This window comes from Pelophylax lessonae (genome assembly GCF_965119305.1).
Source record: "Pelophylax lessonae genome assembly, chromosome: 2".
In the NCBI taxonomy this organism is placed as follows: domain Eukaryota; kingdom Metazoa; phylum Chordata; class Amphibia; order Anura; family Ranidae; genus Pelophylax; species Pelophylax lessonae.
This window is the reverse complement of record NC_138769.1, coordinates 431,558,986-431,571,586: the sequence shown is the minus strand read 5'-3', so window position 1 is coordinate 431,571,586 and position 12,601 is coordinate 431,558,986. Positions and strand designations below refer to the sequence as shown.

At 40.0% G+C, this 12,601-nt stretch overlaps 1 protein-coding gene across 1 annotated transcript in view; it reads right to left on the bottom strand.

Annotated features, from left to right (window-relative positions):
* CFAP47 (cilia and flagella associated protein 47) overlaps positions 1–12,601 on the bottom strand; it is a 702,231-nt gene that overhangs the window by 155,108 nt on the left and 534,522 nt on the right. The window contains exons 53-54 of the mRNA XM_082245539.1: positions 8,531–8,638; positions 7,676–7,787 (exon numbers count right to left, since the gene is read on the bottom strand). Of these exons, the coding sequence (XP_082101665.1) occupies positions 7,676–7,787; positions 8,531–8,638 (220 nt within the window). The remainder of the gene's footprint in view (positions 1–7,675; positions 7,788–8,530; positions 8,639–12,601) is intronic.

The following is a 12,601-nucleotide window of genomic DNA, read 5'->3' as shown; positions in this document are numbered from 1 at the left end:
GTGTACCAGTACACTTTTCATATTTGCTCTAATTCTAAGTATGCCTATGCTGTATGTCAGAAATATCTTATTAAATTGACAACTTTGTTTAAAAAACAATAATTTTCATAATTTTTCCAAAAATGTATTTTCATTTTGCATTTTTCAAAAATATGTGGCAGAAAATAAAGTCTTCAAAAGATTTACCATGCCACTTAGAAAATACCTTGTTTGCTTTCTAAAATGTAGTAATTTTATGGGTGTTTCCACTATCCTGGTGCTCCACACACGTCATAGGTAGAGATGTCGCAAACATAAAATTTTCTGTTCGCGAACGGCGAACGCAAATGTTCGCGAAAGGGCAGAACCAGGCGAACCGCCATAGACTTCAATAGGCAGGCGAATTTTGAAACCCACAGGGACTCTTTCTGGCCACAATAGTGATGGAAAAGTTGTTTCAAGAGGACTAACACCTGGACTGTGGCATGTCGGAGGGGGATCCATGGCAAAACTCCCATGGAAAATTACGTAGTTGATGCAGAGTCGGGTTTTAATCCATAAACGGCATAAATCACCTAACATTCCTAAATTGTTTGGAATAACGTGCTTTAAAACATCCAGTGTGTGTATACGATCAGATATGATGTTGTATCAATCAGGTAGTTTAAGGGTTATGCCTGCTTCACAGTGACAGACCAAACTCTGAAAGACCAAACTCCCCGTTTAACGCACCGCAAACAACCGCAAACAGTCCATTTGCACAACCGCAAACTCCCTATTTGCACAAGGTTGGATACCAAGCTAGCCATGTCCCGTTCCTTGTCCTCACTGATGTCATTGAAGGTCTCTTCCTCCACCCAGCCACGTACAACACCAAGGGTCCCCGAAAGGTGATAACAAGCCCCCTGGGACGCCTGCTGTGGTTGGTCTTCCACCTCCTCAAAGCCAGCTTCCTCCTCTGACTCCTCTTCTTCAAACTCCTCTCTCTGCGTTGCCGCAGGTCCCACAATCAACGACGACAAGGCTGCTTCTGGTGGTGATGGTGACCACAACTCTTCCTCTTCATGCTCATCTACAGCCTGATCCAGCACTCTTCACAGGGCACGCTCCAGAAAAAACACATATGGGATGAGGTCGATGATGTTGCCTTGGGTTTGACTGACCAGGTTTGTCACCTCCGCAAAAGGACGCATGAGCCTACAGCCATTGTGCATGAGCGTTCAGTAACGCGCCCAAAAAATACCCAGCTCCGCAGAGGCTGTCCTCTTTTTTTTAAATTAAAAAAATCTTTTCTTACCAGTTTAATCTCTGTTTTGTCCCCTATCAGGGGCCGGTGTATGGAATAGATTTTAGGAACCGGGAGATGGAAAAAGATGGTTGGCCGGTCCTCTTACGTCCAACTTGTGGCACTGCGCGTGCGCCGTGCAATGTACTGTGCCATCCTACATGAGTGGTGTGTTAAGTAGTACTATTCTTACCAGTTTAATCCCTGTTACGTCCCCTACCAGGGGACGTGTATCGAATAGATTTTAGGAACTGGGAGATGAAAAAAGATGGTTGGTCGGTCCTCTTACTACCAATTTTGGGCACTGCGCGTGCGCTGTGCAATATACTGTGCCATCCTATAAGAGTGGTGGGCAGTGGGCACAGTACAGTCTGTGGACCTGACTCTCACTGGCAGGCAACAGCAATTATATTACAGAGGAAAAAAATAAATGAATTTTTTATCTGCAAGGTGCTGTGCCACCCTATATGAGTGGTGGGCAGTGGGCACAGTACAGTCTGTGGACCTGACACTCACTGGCAGACAACTGCAATTATATTACAGAGGAAAAATTAAATGAATTTTTTATCTGCAACGTGCTGTGCCACATTATATGAGTGGTGGGCAGCGGGCACAGTACAGTCTATGGGCCTGACACTTACTGGCAGGCAACTGCAATTATATTACAGAGGAAAAATTAAATACATTTTTTTATCTGCAAGGTGCTGTGCCACCCTATATGAGTGGTGGGCAGTGGGCACAGTACAGTCTGTGGACCTGACACTCACTGGCAGGCAACCACAATTATATTACAGAGGAAAAATTAAATACATTTTTTATCTGCAAGGTGCTGTGCCACATTACAGTCTGTGCACACAGTACAGTCTGTGGGCCTGTGGCCTCTCACACATGGGCAGGCAACTGAAATATATGTATAGAAAAATAACAATAAAAGCAGACTGATGTACCAGCCCTAAAAAAGGCTTTTAGGGGTCTTGTCAGGACACTGTCCTTACAGCAGGAGTGGACACAGAACACTGTCCTAGCTAACAATTTCCCTATTAATTAAGCAGCAGCAGCACTCTCCCTGCTCTAACTAACACTGCAGCTTCAGGAATGAATCTAAGATGGATGCTTCCCTTGCTTTTTTATAGGAGGTGGGAGGCTCTGGGAGGGAGGGTATGCTGATTGGCTGGAATGTGTCTGCTGACTGTGAGGTACAGGGTCAAAGTTTGCTCAATGATGATGTATAGGGGCGGACCAAACATCGCATATGTTCGCCCGCCGTGGTGAACGCAAACAAGTGACGTTCGACGGGAACTGTTCGCTGGCGAATAGTTCGAGACATCTCTAGTCATAGGTAGTCAGGAAATTAAATGCATATTTTTTTGCCCCTGGAACACCTGAAGATTATCCCTTAAACTTGGGCCCCTCTGTGTGGCTGGGCTCTAAAACACATGTTATCCCCATACTTAGATGGATTTGTAGCACAATGTGTTTTGGGATGTAATTATACAGTGCCTTGCGAAAGTATTCAGCCCCCTTGAACTTTGCGACCTTTTGCCACATTTCAGGCTTCAAACATAAAGATATAAAACTGTAATTTGTTGTGAAGAATCAACAACAAGTGGGACACAATCATGAAGTGGAACGAAATTTATTGGATATTTCAAACTTTGCTAACAAATAAAAAACTGAAAAATTGGGCGTGCCAAATTATTCAGCCCCTTTATTTTCAGTGCAGCAAACTTCTCCAGAAGTTCAGTGAGGATCTCTGAATGATCCAATATTGACCTAAATGACTAATGATGATAAATAGAATCCACCTGTGTGTAATCAAGTCTCCGTATAAATGCCCCTGCACTGTGATAGTCTCAGAGGTCCGTTTAAAGCGCAGAGAGCATCATGAAGAACAAGGAACACACCAGGCAGGTCAGAGATACTGTTGTGGAGAAGTTTAAAGCCGGATTTGGATACAAAAAGATTTCCCAAGCTTTAAACATCCCAAGGAGCACTGTGCAAGTGATAATATTGAAATGGAAGGAGTATCAGACCACTGCAAATCTATGAAGACCTCTAAACTTTCAGCTCATACAAGGAGAAGAATGATAAGAGATGCAGCCAAGAGGCCCATGATCACTCTGGATGAACTGCAGAGATCTACAGCTGAGGTGGGAGACTCTGTCCATAGGACAACAATCAGTCATATACTGCACAAATCAGGCCTTTATGGAAGAGTGGCAAGAAGAAAGCCATTTCTTAAAGATATCCATAAAAAGTGTTGTTTAAAGTTTGCCACAAGCCACCTGGGAGACACACCAAACATGTGGAAGAAGGTGCTCTGGTCAGATGAAACCAAAATCGAACTTTTTGGCAACAATGCAAAACGTTATGTTTGGCATAAAAGCAACACAGCTCATCACCCTGAACACACCATCCCCACTGTCAAACATGGTGGTGGCAGAATCATGGTTTGGGCCTGCTTTTCTTCAGCAGGGACAGGGAAGATGGTTAAAATTGATGGGAAGATGGATGGAGCCAAATACTGGACCATTCTGGAAGAAAACCTGATGGAGTCTGCAAAAGACCTGAGACTGGGACGGAGATTTGTCTTCCAACAAGACAATGATCCAAAACATAAAGCAAAATATGCAGTATGAAATATCCAATAAATTTCGTTCCACTTCATGATTGTGTCCCACTTGTTGTTGATTCTTCACAAACAATTACAGTTTTATATCTTTATGTTTGAAGCCTGAAATGTGGCAAAAGGTTGCAAAGTTCAAGGGGGCCAAATACTTTCGCAAGGCACTGTAAGTATGCCTATGGCAGTGATGGCGAACCTTGGCACCCCAGATGTTTTGGAACTACATTTACCATGATGCTGATGTGCTCTGCAGTGTAGTTGAGCACCATGGCAAATGTAGTTCCAAAACATCTGGGGTGCCAAGGTTTGCCATCACTGGCCTATGGTGTGTGTTACAAATATTCTATAAACTGACAACGTTGCGTAAAAAAAAGAAAAAAAATAATTTACTTTCCTGCATTTTTCAAAAACGTGTACCAAAAAACATTTTCAAAAGGCTCATTATGCCTCTTAGAAGATAATTCCACAACATTATATATCAAATAGTAACTGCACTAGCAAGATCAAAAATCCACTGATGATTCAGTCCATTAAATCTAATGGAGATACAACTGGGGGCAGTCACAAGAGGTAAAAAGTTCACTTTGGACAGAATGCAGCTCTTTCAATGCAAAAACACAATCAACAGAGAGAGAGCACGCAAACCACCCTAGTGCAATAAATAATTTTATTAAATACGCTTAAATCACAGCATATTTTGCACTCACAAAATCAGATGTTTAAAGCCTCTGATTTTGTGAGTGGATAATATATTGTGATTTTAACCCTCAAGGCCTCAATAAATGCGATAGACAGTCAGCACTTTCCAAAATGGGGTCATTTGGGGGATATTTGTACTGTCTTGGCATTTTAGGGCCTCAGATATGAGATAGGCAGTCAGTACATGAGGATTAACCAATTTAAAAATATATATATACCTAAGTTTGTAGACTCAATAACCTTCATGCAGACTAAATAATATACAATGATTTGGGTTATTTTTTACCAAAGAAATGTGACAGAATACATTGTGGTCTAATTTTCAGTATTTTTTCATTTATATAGCAAAAAATATAAAAAAAAACTCAGTGGTGATTAAATACCACCAAAATAAAACTCTATCTGTCTCAAAAAAATTTTATAAAACTTTCATTCAAAGTGTGACAGTGCTGAAAACTTAAAAAATGGCCTGGGCAGGAAGGGGTTGAAAGTGTCAGGTATTGAAGTGGTTACATGGCGGTGACTGATTCACCACCAGTGATTGTTTCATGAAAGTCACATTCTCTACTTTATAAAGTTCTGAAGGGTGTTACTGCGTGTTCTCGGTGTGGATTGCATGATTTCTGAGTGTGAAACAGCAGAGTTAATACAAATGTCTTGTATTATAGCACAAAAAAAAACAAAATGTGTCTCAGTTACAGTTGAAATTTCTCCAGCTCTTATTTAACAAAAGGAAAAAGGTTCTAGTGTATCTTGTTTATACAAATATTTGTAGAGTATGTCTATCACTGAATAGTCAGGGAGCGAAAGCAAGAGGGCAGTCCAATTAAAGGAGTAAACGGAAATGAGCAGACAACTGGATGACAACTAGATACAGTAGGAGATGACAAATAAAAAGTAAACAGACCTAGGGTAAAAAGTGCAGATTGAGGGAGGGCACATACAAATGGTGAAGACTAATAAATGAAAAAGAGATCAACAGATGATCTACCTACAAAAGAAAAGAAAGGCTAGGAAGAACTGTCAAATGAAAAAAGCTCTAGCTCACTTTTCACGGTAATATAAATTCTAAACCTCCTATTGGAAATTTAGGCAACCTCAGCACTCCAGATGTGGTGAAACTACAAATCCCATCATGCCTCTGCATCCAGGAGCTATGACTGTAAAAGTCTTGCCATGTCTCCTGCAAGCCTTAGATCAGTCTCACAATTTCTATTCCTAAATTCATAGCAAAAAGTATAAAGACATACAGAACCTCTCCCATCCTCTGGAACTCCCCATACCAGTCTGTCTGTTTCTCCTACTTTTACAGCAATTCTTCAAATCCCTTATCTCTTTGGGGAAGACTATCCCACCTCCTCCTAAAAACTGTACTTTTACTTTCTCAATCGGCTCATCCCTCAGTCAGCACCTCCTTAATCACTTGTCCTTTCAGTTAGATAGTAAGCTCTTATGAGAAGATGAGCATCAAGATCTGTCTCCAACATGTATGAAGAACAGCTGCCAAGAGCTTTAAAGGATAACTTCACCTTTTATAATAAAAAAAAATAACAAAAATAAATGCACATTTTTTAAAAAAAATGTACATTTAATATTTGTTAACACTGGAGCCTGTAATGCACTGCACCCGTGATCAGCAGATTGCAGGTGCAATGCCAGGATCCTGCCCACTCTTAGTACACTGTTTGCTCATCTCTCCAATACAGACAGGAAGTTACTGAATTGTAGGCAGAATTAATGAACTGCCTACTGTCACCCTTGCAGTTTATTAAGAAATAAAAGCCATCATCTGTGGTGGCCAACAGTACTTGTAGTTCACTCATTCACAGAACTCTGTGAATCAATGACGCGGCTGTGTGGACAGGTACAGGGGGAGGTTCCCCTGCCCGCTGTCACAGGGAGAGGGGGATCGGGCAGAGAGGATGCAGGAGCTGGAACATCTTACATGTTCCACCCTAAATATGCGTGGAACATGTATCATGTGTCAAAGGTGAATTTAGCCTTTAAGTAAAATTTACGCCACAAGACAAACAAGAAAAGTATTACTCCTTTATGTTCAAGAAGGTCAATGATAAGTTACCATAATCCAATATAACAAAATAAAAAAATATGGTAAAGATTGTCTCCAACCTAATTCAACTGATCTTACTGTAAATATAGAAGAAAAGGATTGAGAAAGAGTTTGCAGGAATTGGTTTGACCTGCATATCTCCTAGTTTATATATCCTTTGTTTATAATTTGTGAAAATGACACACCTTTATTGTACTAGTTGTCTGGTCAGGCACTCCTGAGCATGGATACACCAGACTTCAGAATCCTATTTGGATGACTCGTTGAGGTATTTGCGATCCCCATATGCCGATTCATATCATTCATGTAGTTTTCACATGCCTACCTGATGTGTGCAGGCATTGCTCCCTCAGCTCCTGTTTCAGAAACACCCTCAGATGACGTGCAACCTTACACATCCGGGGGCAACGATTGGAACCAATTTATATATGAATTGCACCTGCTCCTGATGAAGTGATTACTCTCAACACTCAATTTAATTTTACTATTCCCTATCCTACCATGTATTCAATTGCATTACTGTTTTAATTATCCTTGTGTCATATGTACACTTATGTCTATACTCATTATGGATATATGTATATTATTATTTAGTCATTAGTGCTTTTGTTTCTATTTGTATCATCTATGTACATTCCATGCCCTCTTACCCAACCCTTCCATGTAAAATGGTGTCACCATTTGTTTATCTGATGTTTCAATAAAACTATGGTTTCACATTGACCTGTTTCTTTTTACATTTTGTATGTGTCTATATCCATTTTAGCCACAGTGGGTCACACACCTCACACAAAGTCCCAAACGTTTTCTTTATTTATGTTACATATTAGGAAGATGTAAGTAATAAAATTAATTTTTAAGTACAACTAAAGGGCCAGAAGAGGAAAAAGACTGCCACCATGCAAAACTACCTAGCCATTTATCTAGCATTTATAGTTCACAGTCAGTGGTCATCGAATTTAATAACAAAAATGACCATTAATCCAAATTATCAATACAAGAAAGCTTAACTTACTGGTTTACTGTGATCCATTTCCACTAGGAAATGTTCAGGGTTGGTATTTATAGTTTGTAGCTCAAAGGTTTCTTGCGTAGGATTATGCAATGGAATAATAAGACGAGTCCACCTATAAGATGTTCAGAAATCAAAGAAGAGTTACATGTAGCCCTTATAAACTTCTTTATCTTATGAAACTTAAATAACATATAGATTAACTCATTTATGGCACTAACAAAAAAGAGGAACATGTACAAATGAGTTTAAAAGTGAATAGATTAAGGCAACCTGCAATCTTTTTACCATACAATCCTACAAGACTACTATTTTTTTCCTAGTACTCCAAATATTGCAAATGTATAATGAGGTCTGTTACTTTGTATCACTGTGCTTTCTAATGTTAAAATGCATTTTGCCACATTAGAGGCAACAGTGTAGTTTTACTTGGACAATTCAGGTTTTAAATAAAAATAAGCAGAGAACATCCTTGTTTCATTTCCTCTGTGGTCACAGTTTTAAAATTCTCATGTTTCAGACAAGCAGCTGTCAAAGATGCCCAAGGTTAGGTAAATAACAAAAGCACATGCAGAGGGCAGAGAAGAAGTCTGGCTGTGTTTTACATCTTGTCAAAGATAAACAGCTATTAATGCCATTCTGTTTTAAATATACTGTAGTTTATTGGTAAAAGGAAGATTTGATCTCAGGGTAAAAAAAAACAACATACGGCTGATGACAAGGCAGAAATTTACCACCTACAACTAAGTACATCAACAAAGCAGTTAAAATGCCGAAGGCTAAAAATAAAATGTTCATTTGACCGAATGTTGAGTTTAACTAACAGCATTCAAATGAAAGTGCAAAGACAATACTAACTTTCCAAGTTCACATGCCGCTTCAGGAAGTTTAATTGGTGTTGGCTTCTCAGATGACATTTGTAATTCATACCAAAATTCTCCAAATATGTCACACTGGAAAATCACACTAGAGAAAAAAAAAAAGTCATAGATAAAAAATCATAGATAAAAAAAAATACAGTATCATTGCTTTGAAGGCATTGTCAAGGGTCTGCTTCCTGTCAGTTGCACATGCATGTTCATTAATAACCTCATGGAGTAAAGAGATAAAAGAGCTTAGAAAAGTTTACAAAATTCATTGATAAAAACGTAAGCACATGATTGAGCACATACAAGTGATTAATACTTTCCTAAGAATTCCAATATATTTTTTTTTTTACCAGGAAGTTTGGAAAACGGAATCCCTCTATAAGCAAAGCATCCACTACTGGCAATCAGTTATTGTGATAACATACCTATGTACGGGGTTTAATAACTTGTAATACAAATCAGCAAACCAATGGAAAGCAACTAAAAAGCTCAGCTGGTATATATGTAGTTTAAGTACTAATGTCTTTAATAATATTAGTATATCTACTTAATATCCAAAAAAAGGAGCAAGTAGGCGGGGCACTACGAGGGACTATAAACACCTGCTCAACCGGCGCTAAAATACAAGTACCTTAAAATCTATTGTAAAAAAGATATATGAAAGTTTGATACAAACAATATATCTAACAAAGCTGCTGCTATAAATGAAATGACATACAATAAAGGTGCATATATAATAATATCACAAACAAGATATACTACAACACACTAGCAGCGCTAAGAGCATAAAATACATATATATAAATGCAGTCCACTGGGATAAAGTCCATGTGCTCATATGATCATGCAGTGTGCCCAGAATATTCTCTCCTGACAATCCAAGGTCGTGAGTATGTTGGTGAATACACCGGACCCTCCACCTCACCAATGTGCTCCCCCAAATCAGAAACACTCACCAGAAATCTGGTCAACAAGCGCCTGTACCATCAGCCTATCACAGGCTTAGAAACGATCTCCTCAGGAATTAACCAGGAGCGCCGGCACTTGAACCGTCTCAATCAGATCAATTCTGGGACTCCATACTGCCTGACGTGCTGCTGGGGACAGCCTGGGACAGCAGCAGGGACATGTTCCAGTGACGATCCCTTGTCCCCGGTCCTTCCTGTACGTGCAGCTACACAACAGCAAACACAGCCCCTGCAGCTGTGCACAGGCGACCGAGGCCACCTAACTTGTACTTCCACACAGCTAGGCAGACCCGGCCACGCCTACCTCTGTCCAGGCACGCTAGCGTGCTTGGACAGAGATAGGCGTGGCCGGGTCTGCCTAGCTGTGTGGAAGTACAAGTTAGGTGGCCTCGGTCGCCTGTGCACAGCTGCAGGGGCTGTGTTTGCTGTTGTGTAGCTGCACGTACAGGAAGGACCGGGGACAAGGGATCGTCACTGGAACATGTCCCTGCTGCTGTCCCAGGCTGTCCCCAGCAGCACGTCAGGCAGTATGGAGTCCCAGAATTGATCTGATTGAGACGGTTCAAGTGCCGGCGCTCCTGGTTAATTCCTGAGGAGATCGTTTCTAAGCCTGTGATAGGCTGATGGTACAGGCGCTTGTTGACCAGATTTCTGGTGAGTGTTTCTGATTTGGGGGAGCACATTGGTGAGGTGGAGGGTCCGGTGTATTCACCAACATACTCACGACCTTGGATTGTCAGGAGAGAATATTCTGGGCACACTGCATGATCATATGAGCACATGGACTTTATCCCAGTGGACTGCATTTATATATATGTATTTTATGCTCTTAGCGCTGCTAGTGTGTTGTAGTATATCTTGTTTGTGATATTATTATATATGCACCTTTATTGTATATCTACTTAATAGACTTATAAAGCTCTTGTTCAGATTTTGACAGAATTGTCAAAAGCTTTGGCTTTTTTTTTTTACTAGTGATTTTCACACTCCTGCCACACAGCACAGTCAAGTAAACCATGCTACTGCTTTCTGAAATTCAAAATTGATGATGCATGCATACTGCCTAGTAAGCAGGCTACAGGGGCAAAGGAAACTGCATAGCTAATCCAGGAAATAACAGAGCCTGGCTAGGAAGTGCAGTGGATATGTTGAAAAAAAAAACTAGCTTTACAGAATTGCCAATCATTAGCCAGATGAAACAGCAAACCAATACTTCAGAAAATAATATTCACTACCTGGGGGTATTGTGTGTTACCTTACTCCCTAGACAAATTTTTGAAGAAATACCCTCTATTGGATGGGACTTTAATGGTAACTAAACAAATTAAATTATAAATATCATCCAAAATTATGAAATGACTTTTAGTAAAAACAATTATTTTATTGCTAAAAAGCTACCAAATGGTAGATTGGTGTGAATTCAGAATTCACATAGTATACATAGACATCAAATTTTGTATCTTGGTTGTCAAAAAGTTTTACATTACATAAAATACATAATGAAATACTGATTGTAGTGGTTTGTGTTTCCAACGCGTTTCGATAGATAGATATATTGATTAGTCTTCATCAGGGATTACATACTCCACTCCTAAAAAGCACAACAGTAATCAATACAAAAATATTAGCATAAATATTTAATTCATAAACACAGAGAGACGACATGCTCCCACCAAAATGGGGACATCAACTCCTCATTGTCTCTACATTCCAATGCATACCCAGTGTTCATTTCCCTCCGGATCTCCCCCTGTGTATCGAGGCTCCCCTTCACCGTGCAGATGCTAGAGCTGAATAAACCATTTTTCTCAAAGGTCCACTGAATTTCCAACCTGAAATACATATGTCCCTTTGAGCTCCATTTTTATGTACATAACCATCCCTGAATGCACATCTCGGAGTTATTCACGTTGACCTCTTAATGAGACCTATGTGAGTAACTATGGTAAGTCAACTTTCTTTATATGAGGACGTTTGTTCCCCGAGACTAACCCTGAAGGTTTTTAACCATTTCCCCTATCTGATGTATGTCAATTGAATTATTCATAAAATATATGTTCGCATATATCCTATTTTTGGGTTTTCTATATATATTAAAAAAATCTGTTGAAAATAAAAAACATAAGCATATGCATTGGACGACATGGTAATCTTTCTCCTTTTTTGTCTCTCCTCCAAACATGTGCAGTTATTGTCCTCCGGGTTCTGTTTTTTAGCTAGCCCTTTGTGTGGCTCCATCCCCACCGAAATGCCCGGCACAGATAAGCCCCTAAGGGGTTTAATAACCCTTACCATCTGGGGCACTATGCAGAATTTTCTTTCCCTCCCTGGTGGAGGGTATATATTCCGCTTTTTTCTGTGTCAGGGTGTTTTGCTCCTTATTTTCTGGTATTTATGATGTTTTTTGAAATGCTCCAATTAAAGGGGAGGGAGAAGAGAGAAAAAAAACTTTTAAGAAATTGAATGTCCGTTATTGGAAATTCTGGGCCCACATTTTCCCCATATGGGAAGGTCTTGTTTTACCTGGAAATAATATGAAACAGGAAAATATTGAAACAGTTACTTCAGATAAACACAACGTTTCCCGGGCAATGGGTAGCTTGGGAACAGCAGAAAGAGACGTGCAGTGTAAACATTAGCATCGTCAAACCCGGAAGTGATGGCAATATGTTTATGCGTACTGCGTCATGCCGTTTGGCGCAGGCGCAGTACTTTTAAGGAGACAGACTTTTCTTCCTGAGATACAGGAGACTGCTCGAGGGGGCTCCTTGATACAGGGAATACGTGAACCCAAACCTGTAAGTACCGGATCCCGGAGATCAGCTAATGACCAGCAAGGCACAATATATGCATATACATGCCTGTTGCCATTTAGACTGCACAGTACTAGCCGTATCACTCTCTCTGTTTCCATTTAGGTTATCGGCTGAGGACAGAGGCTGGGAGCAACTTTTTTGATTGTGGTTTTTCTTCTTCTTATTTTGTACTCACCAATCACCATAAAAATCGAGGCCCTGAGGTGTGGATATATCATACCTCTATGTTTTTTATTTGAATCTGAGAGGTAAGATTTAGCTTTGGTCAAAGAGAGA